Raw genomic sequence first — 17,580 nt, 5'->3', positions numbered from 1 at the left:
GATCTCTATACAGACTTGTGTCATGATGTATGGATGGATGGACTTGCAAGCATTCATGAATATTAGTACATACAGATTCCAAGGGAAGTCAGGCAAGAGATCAATAAAAGGAAATCATGATCTATACTATGGACCAACACCGACAAGATAAAAACACATGAATGAATAAATGTATTCCTTACTTTTGTAGAAATCCGGATTGAAAAAATGAGATAGAAATAGGAAATAGGGTGGTCAAAAAGAACAACAAAAAGGAAAAAGATACAAAACCAAAGCAGAGAAAGATCAGGGTATAAACATTTCTCTAATCTATTTCCTGGCCTTGTTCTTCCCCTTTCCTCCGCCCAACTTGGCCTTCTTGGACGGCGGTTGTTGAGATACGGCGGCCCCCTCGTCGTCCGAGGCCTCGTCCTCGGTGTCTGCGATGAAGTCCGCCATCGATCCCACGCTCTCTGCGTCTTCGTCATCCTCCTCGTCCTCGTCCGGCGACTCCTCGGCGTCCGAGGATCCGGCGGATTCTTCGGCCTCGACATCCAGCACATTCTCGTCCTCGTCTTCTTCCTCTTCGTCTTCCTCGTTGTCCGAATCGTCAATGCCCGAGTGCACGCCGTTCACCATCGATTCGTCGTCGTCGAACGTTTGGTCGCGGATCAACTTGGTCCGCGGCGTGGCGTTGTTCTTGTTCTCGGCGTCGCTGTCCTCCTCCTCTTCCTCCTGTCCCTCGACGTAAATGATGTTGTCCTCGTCTTCGCTGTCCATGTCTTCGGCTCCGCTGCGGATGGATTTTCTCAGTCCTAGCTGCGCATCCAGCATGTCGAGTTTGCCCTTGAGCAAGAGCAACGAGGGCAGACTGGAGGAACGCTGGTCCATGACCTTGAAAAGGGTCGACATCCGCTTCAGAAGCTCCGGTTTGCCGGCGAGAGCACCTCCGTGGGCAACGCACGTCCATTGCACCCACACCAACAGGTGTCCGTATCGGCCGGGCCGGGAAGAAATACGCTCCGCCAGTTTCTGAAGGAGGGTGGCGGCAAGAGACGACTCGAGTCGCTGGATGGTGGTTCGGATAATGGTAGTGTCGCCGGTGTGGAAGCAGGACTCCAGCATGGCATTGTCGTTGGTTTTAAGAGACTGGGTCAGGACGGTGGACAGCGAGACTCCCGTGGGCACGGGCTGAACGGCGGCGCTGGGCTTGCCTGGGACGAGAGACCCGATGCGCACTCCATCCTCCAGCTCGGCTTCAACGTCGATTTCTCCTGCGGTGTGGGCCCGCATAAGCTCGCCGAAGGAGGGCTCACCCGTTTCTTCCTCTTCCTCATTTTCCTGGTCTGATCCTGGGGCATTGTCCATATCAACGTCGCTGTCGGCCGCCTCTTTTTGCTTCTGGACAGCCTTCTCCGTGGACTGCTCGGGCTGTTGGTCGTCATCATCCGAATCGTCCTGCTCGCTATCGGCAACAGAAGCGGCATCCTGCTTAGAGTCTTGCATTTCCACGTCATCCTCCGCAAAAGCTCCTTGTTCCACACCGGCCTTGGTATCGTCAACCTGGGTCTCGCGGGCGCTCTTGGCTCCGTTAGTAGTCGCCGATGCAAGGATATGGGCGGATTGAGTCTTCGCGATCGTCCTCGTGCCGGTAAACAACAGCTCATCCGTCTCCTCGTTGAGCCACTTGATCCGCTCGAAAACGGGAATTGAGCCTCCTTCGGCACTAGCGACGATCAGGTCGGAGCCCTGGAATTGCACCTTGACCACAGATGCAAGCGCATTCGAGCCTTCGGAACGAACGAGCTTGATGGAAGCCTCGGCCCGCTTCGTGGCAAGCTGACGCTTCGCCTTCAAGCTGGAGCCCCTGGAACCCTGCGGCTCGGCGGGCTTCACGAATGGTCTCGTGAAAAGTTCAATGGTGCCATCCTCGGTCACAGCGGCCAAAACTTGCTTCTCAAGAGATACATCGGTTGCTTCCTTGTCTGTGGCGGTATATAAGGATAGTGAAGACACTTCGTTATCAGCGACAAGGTTCATGAGGAGTTTCTGGCTCTGGGGGTCATAGATGTTGAGGAACCGGTCGTTATCGGACGCGAGGAATAGTCCTGCAGCTGCGGATTCTGTAGAGGATGTGAGGATAGTTTGAATGGGGTTGCGCATGTCCGGGAAGGGAGTAGGAGGCACGTCATTCTCCACGTCGACGATGTACGCCTTCTCGGATGCACAGATAACGGGCGGGTTCGAAGGGAGAGGACGCGAAAGACCGGAGAGCACCGACGACGCAGGCATGGGAATTGTTCTTGAAAAAGATACTTGTTAGATACCCGAGCTAGCTGGGCAAGCAGAAGGTTTAAACAACCGAGGAACTCACTTCGTAGGTTTCCCGGTACGCAGATCCCACTGCACGAGTTTGTTGTCCCCGCCGATACTCCATCCCTCCTGGCCGGGTCGGTTGGAGGTGAACTTGAAATCCTTGACTCCCTTTTCATGTCCGCCCGATAGAGTTCCCACGATCTTGTCCTCTGTTGGGGAGTACAGCCGGATGTCGGAGGCGCTTGTGCCGAACGCAACGACTACATCTCCCTGCTCAAATCCATCGGCGCCGCCATTGACGCCGGAGTGGCGCTTTCTCTTTTTCTTGGGCTGTTCCTTTGGCTTGCTCTGGTAATAACCCCAGTCCAGAGAAGTCACCGTCTCCCGCGGGCCCAAGACATGCTCACACTGTAGTCGGCCCGTATTCGTGTCGTGAATTCGAATATGCTGGCCCTCCAGGCCCTGAATTACCGAGGCGAAAAGCGCCAATTGATAGTCCGACGGCGCAAACGACGCCCGTAAGATCGAAGTCTTATTCCCCGCGTTGGATCCGCCAGATACCGCGGCGGAGGAAGTTTTCGTAGCGGGCGGACGAGACACTCTCTTCCCCATTTTCGACTGATTCTAAGGCGAAATCGTATGAATTAAAAGTGATAAAGTAATCGGGAAGATAGCGATCCCGGGAGAAAAGAAAAGAGATCTAGTCCGGGTTCGACTAGGAGCAACAACAGGAAGGAGTAAGTTGAGCTGCAGTCCGTCGCTGGACTCTTGGGCGGTGTTGAAAAAAAAGTTCTGTAGAAGCCGGCAGATGCGCTTGGCCCGTTTGGGATTAGCCGCCTGTGAACTTCCGCTCCGGCGTCTGCGTCTTATCTAATCGCCTGCTCTGGCCGACTCACATATCTTGTCTGCTCATACTTCCGAAACCTTGTGTATTCTTCTTCTCTTTCTTTATTGTGGAGCTGGTTTAGGCGTTTCCTCTTATTTCAACCTAAAGAACGCCTACAATACCAACACCGTTTGCTCCAGGCTTGTGGCTATTATTATTACAATACTACTCCAGAACCCTGCCACAGAAGTTCCTGTTCGTAGGCATCACTGCTCCCGTTTACTGCGTCTGCCTGGCGGATCTGCGTGATCCCTCGCGATCGACTGTTGACTCATAGGAATTCACAATCTCTGGATTTCAAACGCTACATGTTTCAGTCCAGTGCTCTGTGCAAAGCGAGGAGTCATAAAGGTGGGCGAGACACGTTTGATTTGGACAAATGCACAGAGCACCATGTCGTTGATATATATAGTTCTCCCGAGACTACTAAACAAGGGATGCGACGGGCGCCATCTGCGAGTTCTCTTGGTTTACAGCGCCTTGTACGTATTATTTGGGTTGCAATAGGTCAACAATGGCATGTTGCAATTGCAGAAAGCAAGCAAACGAAAAGAAAGCCAAGTCCGACAGAAAGATGAGGCTGGACCATCTGTTTACTTGTGTACTCCGTAGCAACCGTAGAACCGGATTGGACTGGTGGAGTGGTTGCATCAGTCCTCTGCGCTAGGCCTATTCCGCGGCAAGGAGAGGGTTCAGGGCTTGAACCCTGGGGTTTCCGCTGGTCAGCAGACCACCACATCCCGGATCGGGCGGTGTAGCAATCAACCCGGACCAAATCATGATGCATCCCATTCTATACCGACCGACCGTCTTGAATGCCTAACAAAAAATAGTTTTGGTATGTCATATCTGATCTCACCCAAGATGTCACTACGGAGTATCATGAAAGTAATCTTGCTGGTGCTCCCATGGTAAGACCCACTGGACAGTGGGGGAAACTTCCTGGGTCAAGATCATTATGATTATATTTATATTTTTTTTATATTTTTTTTTGCTCCCTTTTTTCTAACATGATTTCACATTGATAAGGCTGGTGCCAAAAGTTGTTGTTGTGACCATGACCGAACTGAAAGGTACAAATCTTTTTTTTTTTTTTTTCTTTCCCCTTCTTCCCAAGATATTCCCGACCTGGACAACTTCTGGGACGAATGTACCCACATCGTGGAAGCCACCGACCAATGACCAGGAATGACTCGTAGAACGCGTCATCGGTGAGCCAATCAGCGAGTGCTAAATGGCTTGAACTAGAATAATTGGGATTAGCGCGGCCGATGGAGTTAGCGGGAGAGGGCGGACGAGCGCGACGCGGCCGTTCGTACTTAAGGATTCTAGCACCCCCTCCGATTTCCTCACTCTCTGTTTCTGGAGCTGAGCTGAGAGCTGCGCGCCGGTCACGCCTACCTTACCCCTTTCCCTGCCTCTGACCGCCCTTGTCCACACCGACCACCTCTTTTCCCCTGGTCCTTGACTGCACGCGTCTTAGTTCGCGTCGCGCTCTTAAATTCGCCCTTCCATCCCGGCCACCTTTTGCAACTGCCCCCTTGACCTTTTTATTTTTATTTTTATTTTCTCATTAATTTTACCCTCCTCTTTTTTTTGGTGCCTTTCTTTCAAACCAAGGAGCTTGATTAATTGCCTCAGGCACCCGGTCTGGCACGTGTGGAGATTCTCGTAACTTCCTCAGCCCGCGGATCACCTGATCAACCTTTTATCTCTCCACCCCGACTCTTTTTCTTTTTCTTTTATTTTCTGTTGCCTTTTCTTTCTCGGAATCTCCCGCCATCGCGAATCTGCCACCCGCTGAGTCACCACCTCGCCGCCCACGTGACTCCTTTCCAGGCTGCCGCCTCTTGGCGATATAAATTCCTCCTTCCTGTCGCATTCTCCACTTCCGACCCGCGCTAATTCTCATCTTTCCTGTATTTTTCTAACGTCGCGGTGTCGCAGCCCTTTCACTGCCAAGACAACAGCGTTTCTGTTGTTTAATCTGTCATCTAATCAGGGACTGTGTTTCTTTTGCTGCTCGCCGGTTACCGAAAATTCGATTCATTTTAGTCTGTGATAGCGCAGAGATTACTCATTCAGTTCTATTTTTGTTGGCGCTTTTTAAAACCTCTCCGATAACTCAGTCCAGCTGTCACCTGCTCCGTTGCTCATTAGATCTTTTTGTATTCCGGTCCCCAGCGCGGGCGTCATAATCGCGACCTCAAATGGCGACGCCGCCTCCAGAGGCTCCTTCCGTTCTTAAGGAGGAGAAGCCTCAACTGCCGCCGTCGCCAAATGGCGTATCTGATGGTGGTCCCACAGGGTATGTTCTCTCTCACATTTGTTTTGTCTACTGCGCATGCTTTGAGATCACTAACATGGCTCCTTTTTCTCTTATCAGCGTGGATACTCCCGTTACCGATGCCAAACCAGACGCGTCAGTGAATGGGGCAGAAAAACCCACGTCGCCTAAGCCTGCTGCGGTGAATGGCCACGGTGCAGAGAATACCCCTACCAATGGTGCCGAAGCAGCATCGCCTCCCAAGTCCCCGGCTCACACTCCTGCTGATGCCTCGCCTCAACAAACCGCATCATCCGAAGCAGCTAAACCTTCGAACATGGATTCTGCTGCGACCGATGATGTCACCCAAGAAACAGTCGGAGATAAGCCTACTTCAAGTGGACCGACCGCGCAGGAGCCTTCTAACGGCGCCAGCGCAGACAAGCCTGCCCCCAGTGACCCCCAACCCTCCCAGGATGTTGCGAAGCCGTCGGCAGAAGAACCCTCGTCTGGTACCAGTGGCGAAGGACAAGCGCAGCAGCCACAAGAATCCCCTTCGGTGAAAACTGAACTTCCTCACCATCCTCCCACCAGTGCCAAACCTGACAGCGTATCGAATGATGCTCCTGCCAGCAGTGCGCCGTCTGTCCCCCCTCTGCAGACTACAGATCAGGAGATGAAGGATGCGCCGGAAGCTCCGGCCTCTCCGACGAAAGTGTCGCGGGAGCGTGAGCCAGATCCCGCCGACGAGCCAGCCGCAAAGCGTACCAAGATCGGGGATGAGGCGTCGGCGCCCGTGGAATTCAAAGCTCCCGAGCCCCCTACGCCGACGACTGAAGCACCCGCGGAGCGAAAGACCAACGGGGATGCTAGCATGACCAAGGTTCAGCACAAGTTCCTCTTGAAGGGTATTCAGAGCCTCAAGCGTATGAACGACTCACGTTTCTACCGGGAGCCTGTCGACCCCGTTAGGATGAACATCCCCCACTATCCCCACTTCATCAAGCATCCCATGGATCTTGGAACCATCGAGCGCAAATTGAAGCACAATGAGTACAAGTCGGCGCAGGCAGTTGTTGATGACTTTGCTCTTATGGTGAATAATGCTTTGCAGTTCAACGGCCCCGATCACATCGTTACGCAAGAGGGACAAAAGCTCAAGGCCACCTTCGACAAACAGATGGTTAACTTGCCCAAGCCCGATGAAGTTGAGGAAAAGAAACCCAAGAAAATATCGCAGAAGACCTCGGCTGCCCGTAGGGAGCCACGAACAAGTATCGGGCACAATCCCCCTGCGCGTCCGACTGGCAACTCACCCCAAGCAACAACCTTCGCCCTGGGGCCGGAAGGTCTGCCGACCATCCGTCGCGATTCTACCACTGTCGACGGACGGCCTAAACGGTCCATCCACCCTCCCAAGCGAGATCTTCCTTACTCGACGAAGCCAAAGAAGAAGAAGTATCAATGGGAGCTGAGGTTCTGTCAGGAGCTGCTGGATGATCTGCACAAATCAAAGCATTACAGCTACGCCGTGCCGTTTTACTTCCCTGTGGATCCGGTCGCCTTAAACATCCCGACATACCACAGCATCATCAAGAAACCGATGGATATGTCGACCATGAAACAAAAATTGAAAACCGGTCAGTATGAGAACGCCAAGGAGTTCGAGCTTGATATGCGCCAGATCTTCAAAAACTGCTTCAAATTCAACATTGCGGGTGATCCGACCTATTTGGCGGGCCAGAAATTCCAGGAGGTTTTCAACGAGAAATGGGCGCAGAAGGGCCGCTATTTGGAAGCACACGAACCGCACCCAGAGCACCACAGCGCCGCTTCTTCCGATGAGAGCGAGGAGGAAGCTGAGGAAAGCGAGTCTGACAATGAGAAACTGGGTCTGTTGCAGAAGCAGATTGAGGAGATGTCGCGTCAAGTAGAAGCCATCACGCAGAAGAAGAAGAAGACCCCTCCCGGATCCAAGAAGATTGGAGGAGGAGGTAAAGGGAAATCCGCCAGCAAGAAGGAGGCCAAGAAGCCCGTCTCCGTGAACCCGGCCAAGAAGGACAAGAAGAGCATTAGCTCGAAACATTCCAAGCCTGAAAAGCCTCGCTGGGTCACGTACAACGAAAAGCAGGTTATTTCTAATGGCATCAGTAGCCTTCCCGACAAGAAGATGCAAGAGGCTCTCAAGATCATCCAGAGCAATGTTCCAAGTCTCAAGGTATGTTACCTATATCCATCTCTGTCAGCCGCAGCTAACCATCATTCAAAAGGGCACCCAAGAGACGGAAATTGAACTTGATATTGATGAGTTGCCCAATGATGTTCTTCTGATGCTGCTCAAGTTTGTCAAGAAGAACGCACCTCACGTCATGGAAGAAGAGGAAGCGCCAGCCCCTGCCACCACCAACGCCAACCATCATGCTGCGCCCCCTAAGCCCAAGAAGAACAAGCCCATGAGCAAGTATGAGCAGGAAGCTCAGATCAACATGCTGGAGAGCAACCTGTCCCGTTTCCAGGGAGGCGGTGGACGCTCGCCCGATCCGATGCCCTCCGTCGAAGCGAATGAAAGTAGCGACGACTCCGACGATGATTCCGAAGAGAGTGAAGAGGAGTAGATCCGGGCCGAGTAATGCTTCGGTGAAAAGTACCGAGACACTGTTCTCTTTGCTACGTCGCTTTCATTCCTGGGCTGTCATCGCCGTGACTAGTTGCATGTGCTATCAAACGAAGCTCTTGCTGTTGTTGTTTGTCTTTTCTTCCCTTTTTTTTTTTTTTTTTTTTTTTTTCTTTTTAGCGACCCGCTTGGTGTTGGAAGATGGTCTTGTCTACGCATCAGGCGCAGAAGATTTCTGTACATAGTCCTTTCTTCTTTTTTTTTCTTACCTTCCTCGAGTTCTTAACGCCGCGTCTGGGTTTCCCACGTTCCGTTTGGCACTGCGTTTTCGGATCTTCGCGAAATCCCCCTATGCCACGACACAACATGGACCTCCCTATGGTTTGTGCGTGGCTACCTGCCGTTCTCCGCCTGTTTCTTTTCCTTTTTCGTCTGCCACCTTTTTCTCCGTCCTTAATTCCCCCTTCCGCCCTTGCTCACACGAAGGCATGGTGCTCAGAATAAGATTTTCTGAGTACTCATACCTTGGGTTACTTGAAGTTGTTTGAATATGCCGTCGGTTCTCTGAGCAAGAGGAATCATCCTAACCCGCGAAGTTGAGGCTCGGAATGCTTTCTTGTACGCCGGGTCAGCTCCAGATGGTTGATTTCCTCGTTGCGGCGAGATCATGTCGACATGGTTTTCGGTGACAGGGAAGAGGGTTGCGATAGCACCAAGTGCATGTATGATTACGAAAGAAATGTGAAAATGGAAGCGAACACCCGAAGCTTTTGTACTTTTAAACATATTTTGCAACTCAGCAGGTTATCTATGGCTTGATGTTCTTGAATGTTGATTCTCATCGTAGCAGCGAGGATCGGCAAGTGATTCGGCGGTGACGCAGTCAAAACACGCCGAGCTCTGTCTACTTAGTTCTCCGCCGGAGTCCCTCCATCAATCATCTTCCTCCCCGAACCCCCAATATGATTCCACCCTGTGACCCGGCAATCCTAGAGAGCAATCCACAATTCAAACGACTTCACCAGCATCTAACGACAACATTACTTCATCCAGATGGATCGACCCGTGCCAACGATGCGCAACCGGCTCGAAAAGTAGCCCTCGAAGTGCGTCCAGGCTTGAAGGACCTCCCCGATCTCGCAGGATTGAAACCATACTTAATAACGATGCATATCTGACAGCGCTCTACTTGAATAGGAACTGAAGAACTGTCGCATTCGTCATGCCAAGAAAGAAATCAAGAAGCAGACCATCCGGAAGCTAGCTTTCGATCCCGACAGCGGAGTCCCAGATGAGGTGCGAACAACCATTCAATGAATATACCAAAGCAAAAAAGCATCTTCTGATCATCACTGACCCGAAACACATCTATTTTAACAGGATCGAGACTCCATGGCCATCGTATCCCTCTACCTCGACTCCTCCCCCCGACAATTAGACCTCGAAACCGACCCAGGAGACACAGCAACCGCGCTGACGCTGCTCGCCCCGGACATTGACGCCTTCTATTCCAACCTACCGGCGCTCATCCCGCATTTCTCCAAGTCTCTATCGAGTATCCTTCATGACCTGCGAAAGATCGCGAACGCGGGCGATCCCACGAGCACAGGACAGTCGACGGAGCCGACACGATCGCGGACCCGAGCCCGTCACGCCGTGGTCCGCGCTCCTCCTCTCTCGTCGCGGCTCGACGAACGGGCCCGAAACCTTCGACACCTACAATTATCGGAGCTCCCGGCGGCGCGGGCACGGATGGCCGCGACGGCAACGCAGGTTATGGCGGCACGGGCGGCCGTGATGGAACGGACTGTGGTGCTGCTGGAGCGCGCAAAACACGGGGCGTTGGCGCGGGCTACGAAAGCGAAGGCCGAGCATCTGGCTACGGTGGCGCAGGGCGTGGAAGGGAAACTTAGGTATGCCTGTCCGACACGTTCCTGGATATAATAGAACAAGGAAGAATCAGAACAGGGCTGATGATCAACCGACACAGCGTCATGAAATTGGATATTTCAGCAACGATATACACGCCCGAGACTGTCGCCGCGCTCGGTCGATACCGTCAGCACCTTCATGATACTCGGGAAGGGTTGGAAGAGCGTCAGGCACTCGCGCTGGAGGATCTCAGGGCCTACGAGGACGTGGATTCGGAGGCCCCTGCGGCTAGAACGCGAAGTAAGGCGCATTTGGGATCGGGGCCGATGAGGGAGATTGCGCGACGGTATGGGACGTTGCTCGATGAGATAGAGGAGGTGAAGTCGGAGATTGAGAGATTGCGGCGGTAGATGTCTTGATTAGTTTGCTGAGATACCCCTGTTATTTATGATCTGTCAGTATATATGGAATGATAACCTGTCCATACTACTCAACCACATTACTCAGGCTGCTAAGAACTGCTAAGACCGCGAACGCCACCCCGCAGTCACCTGACTCCGCCCGCCAAAAGTTTTCCTCCGATAAGATTAAACAAATCATCCTTCTAGTTCTCAGTCTCACATTTCGTTCCCCTTCGTTTCGCATCCTCAAGCTAAAATATTATCAAAATGGCCGACGACGCTCTCTCCATCTACGACGAGATCGAAATCGAAGACATGACCTTCGACCCCGCCATCCAAATCTACCACTACCCGTGTCCCTGCGGCGACCGATTCGAGATCGCCATCGACGACCTGCGCGACGGCGAGGAGATCGCCGTGTGTCCTAGCTGCAGTTTGATGATTCGTGTGATTTTTGATCCGGTATGTTCCCCTCCCGTTCTTCTCGTCTTGTCCTGTCCGGGACTGGTTCCGTTAGCGACCGTTTCTAACATGCTTGTGCTGGATATAGTCCGATCTCGCCCAGGACGATAAGAATGGATCCGCTGGCGCGGTGCCCGTGCAGGCTTAAATGACACGAGCGGAGGCGAGTGGATTTGTTTCTATTCGATTGTGTTCGGGGTTGGATACGGATACATGTCATGGGCTTGGTTAATGCGCATGCGGGCCTGGCTTTGAAGGGACGGCACAGCGTCTTTCTCTCTCGCCACGCCACGCTATCTATCGGGAAGTCAAAGTGAACGGTCGTCAGTCCGTGTGCTGGTGGCGACATAACACGGCTCGACTTGGCTGTCTCTGCGACAGATCTATCAACCCCGCCAGAGAAGGAGATGGAGTCGCAGTCGCAGGATCAAGGACGAAACGGCGTCCGGGCGTCCGGGCGACGGCGAGTCGCGGTCGAGATGGCCACTGTCGAGATATTGATCATCAGCTGAGGGGGCTGGTTGTATCTTGCATCGGAGGGAATTGGCAGTGACAAGATTGGTATGGAACTTCATTCGGGGTCGCCGATTCCCCTACAATACCTGGTTACTAGGAGCAAAAGGGTTATATCTAGATGGTCATACGTCCAGGCTTCAAGCTCCGAAGACAGTTACAGTCTAGATACATTTTTGACGAACCTGTTAAAACAAGCGATAGTATTATTATAACATTTACTTCTGATATCTGCGCATCCAGTATGAACAAAAAGTCCCTGGTGCCGAAATATATGAACTTTCTTGCTCTTTCTGCAAATATATCAAAGACCGTCATATCCTATCCTACATCTCTTCTCCATATATGCCTCGACAGATAACCTCCCCAATCCATCATCCACGATCCATCTCATCGCATTCACAACCACAATCACAGCCAACAACCCCCATGCCCTAAGTAAGTATTTGGATCTATGAAGACTCCTCACTATAAACATCCCTCGGAATATTCAGCGTCAACTCGGAGTTCAACAAATCCGTTAGATTCGACCCGTCGCGCAGGTAAATCCACTGCCCGTTGACAAACGGCCGCGTGTCCTGCTTCTCGTGCATCTGGTCGCCCACCACAACCCAGTCGTAGCGCTTGGGTCCGGAGATCGGCGAGCTCAGCCAGATCTGTTTGTTGGGGGGCTGCTTGTTCAGGACGTAGGTGCCGACGGCGGGGACGCTGATGTTGAGGACTCCGGCCTGACAGATGGAGTGTTAGTTTTAGAGGGATTGAGTGGGTTTGTTGTTTGTCTTTTTTGATGGGTTTGAGGATGAGAGGGAAGAAAGAATAAGAAGTTCTCTTGTCCTCCGGTCTTCGAGATCCTTCTGGGAGAGGGAAAAACTCACGCTATACTCGGCCTCAATCTCCGACCCCTCCTCCTGAGTCCTCTCCACCTCCTTCTCCAGCACATTTAGATAATGTTCGGCATACTCGTGGTACTGGCCGTCCGTCAACGGCGACGGCTCGGTGACGTGGGTTGCGGCGCCGGCGACATTACTAGACTGCGGGTTCGGGGCGGGAGGATCAGCGGATTCCGGGTGAAGACCCTTGCGAACGGACGAGGAGGATTGGAAGCCTCGACGGAGAGGCGTAGATTGAGACTGAGGCTGGTGGAAAGCTGAAGCTGTGGGAGCTGTGATGCGGCCGACTCGGAGAGAGCGGATGGCAGAGGGTCGGAGAGCGCGGGGGATGCGGGAGAGCATGGTTGATGGTGATAGCTTAGATGGTGTCTAGAGCGGATAGATGAAGTGGTGTTTGTAGTCGATGGGAAGTGATTGATCGAGTAGAGTGTGGGTTTGAAAGTCCGGGGAGGGAAGAAGGAAGAGGGAAAAGAGGAGTGGAAGGGAACGAGTGGTGATCATCACATCATAGCTTCTTCGCCTTCTCCGCTTTGCCGGCTTTTCTTCTCCAACTCCTTCCGTCTGTCTTTCTTTTTGGACATTTATGCTGGTTTGATTGGATTGATAGACTTGATGCTCAACCTATTGTTGGAACTATATCCATCTCATTCCAATTGCCATTTTACACTTCTCTCCAAGTCACTTCACTAGAGATGCTCGACGTCATACATCTGATCATCACCAACGCCAGTAGATGATCTCCTTCCCCAGGCCATTCCGGCCTCGATCCGTCCCCAGACTCCTGCTGAACTCGGCAATCCGATCCTTCCACCCAAGCCAATCCCTCGCAATGTCTCCCCAGCACCAGAAATCAGGGAATTTCAAACCCAACAACCCCCGCGCAAAGAAAGAAAAACGACCGCAACTCACGCACTTCCTCTGTCTCCCACTCGTCAACTCCACGTCTCTCCCTCAACTCGAATCCTCCCTCGCAGCTTTCAAAGCTGATATACCACCTGCGACAACATCCCACCAAGCCCAAGAACCCGCCAAACCAACCCAACCACTCATTCCCGATGCCGCAATCCGCCCCGTCGGCACCCTCCACCTGACCCTCGGCGTGATGAGCCTCCCTAGCAAAGAGCGCCTCGACGCCGCAATCCACCTCTTACAAACCCTCGATCTAGTCGCTCTAGTCCGTGAAGCGGAGACGATTGCGCGCGCACGCGCACAACACCGGACGAACCGGGCACCCCATCGAGCATCTCCATCAGGGTCTCACAGAACCAACAGAGATGAAACGAACGAGTCAGCGCATGGCGAGATCGCGAGAAATGAAACCGAAAAGCAGCACACTACTACTCCTCCTAGCCCGTTCACCATCTCTTTGGAATCATTGCATGCGCTGCCGCGCGCACGCTCGGCGACCGTATTGCATGCCGCGCCGGTGGACTCGACGGCGCGACTGTATCCGTTCTGCGAGCTGTTGAGGGATCGGTTTCTAGACGCTGGGTTTCTACAGGGGGAGGTTAAAAATGATGATACGTCCCAGCAGCAGCAGCAGCAGCAGGGCCCCAGCGCAGAGACAAACCCTGCAGGGAGTGACGACGGCGCAACTGCACAGCGTCTAGTCGAGACGGAGCCTTCTCTTCTTGAAGAGATGCCCGTCGACGTAGCAGAAGATGTTGTGAGAGAATCAGACCCCCTTGTCACAAACACGCACACGTCGTCGAAACATGAGTCTCTGGCCCCGAAACCAAAATCCAAACCGAAACCTCGACCGCTTCTCCTCCACGCCACGGTCGTCAATACCATCTACATCAAGGGTCGATCTCGAGGACCAGGCGGCGGGGGCAAGAGCCGCAAGAACAGTCGGTATTCGTTCGATGCAAGGGACCTGCTTGCGCGATATAAGGATTACTATCTCGACGGTGGTAGAACGATACCGCGACCTTCTACTATAGGCACTACGATCACTGCAAACGGTCACCGGAAAGACGGCGATAATAGTGACAAAGACCAAGCTGTCCGGGGTAAAGATGATGGCCTAGATGATGCAGTCGAGAACGGCGCTCCGAACCCGTTCGTATGGGCTCGTGATTTTCCTATCGAATCTGTTTGCATCTGTGAGATGGGGGCTAAGAAATTGGATCCTGAAGGAGACGAGGATGGGTTGAATGCGAGGTTAAGAGAGAAATATATGGTTGTTGCGGAGAAGAGTTTGGATTTCTGATCTTATCCTCGGGTTTGGGTTTCATATTTGGGAGTGGTGGATTTTACAGAAGTATTTTTGAGGCTTGGATATACCCCGTCCTATACTAGAATCGAGTGTGATGTACATAGACGTGTTTTACATTGTCTATCTACAGCGCAGGCTGTCTGCCATGCTGGTCTGAAAATATAATATGCCAGAACTAAACTGAACACCAAACGCCGCGCTTCCCTAAAGACGCCATGATATCTCCCATAACCTCTGTCCTACCAGCCCACAACAGCTCCCACCATCCAACAATCAAACAAAACCAACTCTACCGCACCTTGCCCATAAGAGTCTCCATCCCCCGTTCGACCGACAACTCAGCCGCCTTGGCCTTCACCGCACTCACCATACTCCTCTCAAAATCATCCCGGGACCGCAAGACCGACTCGACCCACGACAGCTGCAGATCCCAATACTCGGTCTTGAAGCTCTCGTAGACGGCCACGACGGGAGGACCCTTTTCGGCCTCCAGCAGACGCACCAGCCACTCGACCAGGCGCCATTTGTCCTTGATGGTGCTGGCGAACGAGTCCGGATATTTCTGGAAGAAGGCGAACACGGTGAGCACGTCGTCCTTGAACTTATCCGTGTAGGGGTCGGCGTGACGGCGGAATTTGACGCCGCGGTTGTGCACGGACGAGAGGTAGCGGACCAGCAGCTCGTCCGAGAGCTCTTCGACCAGGATGTCGGTGAGCGAGGGGTGCAGAACGGGGCTGTAGTCGGCCATGTAGTCTTCGAAGGTTGAGGTGATGCGTTTGATAGCGAAATCGCCGTACCAGCGCTGCGTGAAGAAATCGGGGATCGTGGTGCGGAAGTCGGTGGCGAAGATGGTGTCCACGAACTGCGAGAGGCAGTAAGTGCTGAGGTCGACGTAGCCGTCGCGCAGGGCGTCCAGTTCCGGGAGGGCCCGCGACGCCATGTACTTCGGGTCGACGATGGGTTCCAAGTCGCGCTTGAATCGTGAGAGGTACCCCATCTGGCCGGTCTCTTCGTTGTCGTCGATGCAGGCGATCTGGTCGTTCGCCACTGCGACAAGGTAGTCCTGCAGCAGCTGCAGGCCGTCGAGCTGGTCGCCGCCGGGGGCTTTGTATTTGTTGCATTCCTCGTCGATGAGGGTCTGCCAGGTGGTTTGACGGGCTTTCAGCACGCGGAACATGGCGTCAATAATGCCCTCGACCACATCGGCGCGAGAGGAGGAGCTGGAGGCGACGATCTGCTCGCGGATCATGCGCCACATGTCAGGGAGAGTCTTGGTCCGGAAGAAGCCTTCGGAAGTGGTTTCAATAACGTCGGGCGACCTCTCTATCAGACCCCTTCTGTCGGACTCCGTGATTCGGTCCATCCAGTCCTCGACGGCGCTAATGATGACGTTCTGCCACTTCCGGATGAGATCAGGCTCGCGGTCGTCGAGAACGTTGGGTCGAAGATCGGCCTGCTTCCAGCCAAGCTTGTTCATCTTCTTGTAGTATTTCTCGGTCCAGTGGATGATCGAGAGCAAGTTGTCGGCGGGCAACTCCGGATCATCGATCAGCCCGACCAGGAAATCGTGCATCATCCGATGGTAGATATCGGTATACGTCTTGTAAATCTTCCACTTCTTCGGCATCAACGACTGCATGCCTTGCTGGACGGTAAATAGATCGTTGAAGAACCACCGGAAGCTCTTGTCCAGGTTATCCGGGTTGCCCAGGAAATCCTCCTTGGTGTTCTCGAATTGGTTCTGCGCATAGAACTCGATCGCTTGCATGAACTTCTCCTTGTAGCCCTTGACCGTCTTCGGACCGACATTCATGGACTTGAACCGACCCGCCAGGTCCTGATGGTCCTTCTGCGCCTCCTGCAGGGCTCGAACCGTCTCGTCGTTCTTCTCCTCATGCATCACAACCACCGCCAATCGCACCACCATGCTCGGGTTATCCGACTGCACCAGCGGGATGATATTCATACAAGCCGTGCCCAGATGGTCGTCGAACCAATCAATCACCGAGTCCAAGCCCTGGAAGAAATCATCCAGCGCCGACTCACTACTCGGGTCCTGGACCTTCCGAATCTGATCCATCGCCTCGTCGCGAAAGTCCCGCAACCGCGAGATCTGCATGTGCGCCCGCAGCAAGTTCGGCTGATTCTCCAGATCATCGTCGTCCTCTCGCAACAGCGACTCCACCTCCGCCAGGTCCTCGCTGAAGTTCTCCAGGCCCTTTTTCATCGTCAAGATCGCTTCGAAATTCCGCTGGATCTTGGCCAGTCGGTCGATCTGCGAGAAGTCGTCGACGCTGGTCTGCGATTCCGCGCAGAGCTTGTCGATCCCCTGCAGCTCGTCTTTGGTCTTTGAGACTTGCCGTTGGCCTTCCGTGAGGGAGTTGATGCTGCGTTGCACGGACTCGAGTTGGCTTCGAAGGCCCTCGCGGAGCTGTGAGTCGACGGCGGCTTTCTTGCGCGTGTATTCGGCCTTTAGTCCGGCGATCTTGTCGAGGTCTTCGGGGTGACGCAGGATGTCTTCGAGCCGGGGCATGGCTACCGTTGCGTCGGGGTCCGCTGCACGCGCCATGGTGACTGTATATAGGCGTGGTATGTATACTGTTGGATCGACTGGAAGCGCTTTGTCCGAAGGTAAAAGCCAGGAAATTAAATAAGCGGAGTGTCCTGATGCAGATGTAGTAGACAAGGTGTCAGTATGCGCGGCAGCCCCTCATGAGCTGTCAAGGAGTTGAAGAACTCAAATTGACCAGCAAGATGACAGTCAATTAACAAATAAATGACAGAAGTAGGTAATCCACAGCACAGATATCTTATCACCAAGCCCCCCTCTAGCTAGACTCGCCGTCAAGATAGTGATGTAGTCTGGTGCATAACCCAGCACTTCCGCTCTCACGGCACGGCAGAACGCAGCGCACGTGACTCCCCGCCCAGGCCGAGACTGAATTGGGAAAGCAAAAATCCCGCGCTCTTCGAGATAATCGACAGTTTCCCCAGCTCCATTATCTGCCGCGGAGTGAACGGTCCATTGAACTCGAATTCCGCTGAAGTGTCAAGATCAGACCAGCGAAAATCAAAATCTCCCAGTTCCCCCGAACCCAACTGCCTCGCAATCCCCTCCGGAAGAAGAAAAAAAAAACACACGACCTTCCGATCCAAACTTCCA

At 53.2% G+C, this 17,580-nt stretch overlaps 8 protein-coding genes across 8 annotated transcripts; 5 read left to right on the top strand and 3 right to left on the bottom strand.

Annotated features, from left to right (window-relative positions):
• Positions 1-44: 44 nt before the first annotated feature.
• On the bottom strand, positions 45-3,056 carry UTP5 (WD40 repeat and Utp12 domain-containing protein). The gene is made up of 2 exons (XM_046087661.1): positions 2,354-3,056; positions 45-2,281 (listed from the first exon to the last, which is right to left on the bottom strand). Exons 1-2 carry the CDS (start codon positions 2,905-2,907, stop codon positions 310-312), a joined length of 2,526 nt encoding a protein of 841 aa, XP_045943629.1. The 5' UTR covers positions 2,908-3,056; the 3' UTR covers positions 45-309.
• Positions 3,057-5,391: 2,335 nt separating this feature from the next.
• On the top strand, positions 5,392-7,740 carry BDF1_2 (transcription initiation at TATA-containing promoter protein; the record flags this gene model as incomplete). The annotated part of the gene is made up of 2 exons (XM_046087660.1): positions 5,392-5,489; positions 5,568-7,740. The coding sequence occupies 2 exons, from the start codon at positions 5,392-5,394 to the stop codon at positions 7,738-7,740; spliced, it is 2,271 nt and encodes a 756-aa protein (XP_045943628.1).
• A 37-nt stretch (positions 7,741-7,777) lies between these two features.
• Positions 7,778-8,062, top strand: BDF1_1 (transcription initiation at TATA-containing promoter protein; the record flags this gene model as incomplete). The annotated part of the gene is made up of 1 exon (XM_046087659.1): positions 7,778-8,062. The coding sequence occupies one exon, from the start codon at positions 7,778-7,780 to the stop codon at positions 8,060-8,062; it is 285 nt and encodes a 94-aa protein (XP_045943627.1).
• Positions 8,063-9,023: 961 nt separating this feature from the next.
• LDX57_005971 (uncharacterized protein) lies at positions 9,024-10,343 on the top strand (the record flags this gene model as incomplete). The annotated part of the gene is made up of 4 exons (XM_046087658.1): positions 9,024-9,167; positions 9,259-9,357; positions 9,442-9,974; positions 10,052-10,343. 4 exons carry the CDS (start codon positions 9,024-9,026, stop codon positions 10,341-10,343), a joined length of 1,068 nt encoding a protein of 355 aa, XP_045943626.1.
• A 258-nt stretch (positions 10,344-10,601) lies between these two features.
• Positions 10,602-10,907, top strand: dph3 (CSL family zinc fnger-containing protein; the record flags this gene model as incomplete). Its single annotated transcript, XM_046087657.1, has 1 exon — positions 10,602-10,907. The coding sequence occupies one exon, from the start codon at positions 10,602-10,604 to the stop codon at positions 10,905-10,907; it is 306 nt and encodes a 101-aa protein (XP_045943625.1).
• Positions 10,908-11,521: 614 nt separating this feature from the next.
• On the bottom strand, positions 11,522-12,693 carry YFH1 (frataxin family protein). The gene is made up of 2 exons (XM_046087656.1): positions 12,185-12,693; positions 11,522-12,037 (listed from the first exon to the last, which is right to left on the bottom strand). Exons 1-2 carry the CDS (start codon positions 12,539-12,541, stop codon positions 11,762-11,764), a joined length of 633 nt encoding a protein of 210 aa, XP_045943624.1. The 5' UTR covers positions 12,542-12,693; the 3' UTR covers positions 11,522-11,761.
• A 335-nt stretch (positions 12,694-13,028) lies between these two features.
• LDX57_005968 (uncharacterized protein) lies at positions 13,029-14,411 on the top strand (the record flags this gene model as incomplete). Its single annotated transcript, XM_046087655.1, has 1 exon — positions 13,029-14,411. One exon carries the CDS (start codon positions 13,029-13,031, stop codon positions 14,409-14,411), a length of 1,383 nt encoding a protein of 460 aa, XP_045943623.1.
• Positions 14,412-14,706: 295 nt separating this feature from the next.
• Positions 14,707-16,986, bottom strand: SEC6 (SNARE-binding exocyst subunit SEC6; the record flags this gene model as incomplete). Its single annotated transcript, XM_046087654.1, has 1 exon — positions 14,707-16,986. One exon carries the CDS (start codon positions 16,984-16,986, stop codon positions 14,707-14,709), a length of 2,280 nt encoding a protein of 759 aa, XP_045943622.1.
• Between the last annotated feature and the right edge of the window lie 594 nt (positions 16,987-17,580).

The sequence above is a fragment of the Aspergillus melleus genome (genome assembly GCF_016097325.1).
Source record: "Aspergillus melleus strain CBS 546.65 chromosome Unknown contig3, whole genome shotgun sequence".
NCBI classification, from domain to species: Eukaryota; Fungi; Ascomycota; class Eurotiomycetes; order Eurotiales; family Aspergillaceae; genus Aspergillus; species Aspergillus melleus.
This window is presented reverse-complemented; position numbering and strand designations above follow the sequence as displayed.

Bases quoted from the DNA above. Each gene is read 5' to 3' on its own strand.
- YFH1 (XM_046087656.1), bottom strand. From the start codon at position 12,541: ATGCTCTCCCGCATCCCCCGCGCTCTCCGACCCTCTGCCATCCGCTCT. The intron at 12,038-12,184 runs GTGAGTTTTTCC...TCCATCTGTCAG, and splicing joins AGATTGAGGCCGAGTATAGC to GCCGGAGTCCTCAACATCAG.
- UTP5 (XM_046087661.1), bottom strand. From the start codon at position 2,907: ATGGGGAAGAGAGTGTCTCGTCCGCCCGCTACGAAAACTTCCTCCGCC. The intron at 2,282-2,353 runs GTGAGTTCCTCG...ATCTTTTTCAAG, and splicing joins CGTACCGGGAAACCTACGAA to AACAATTCCCATGCCTGCGT.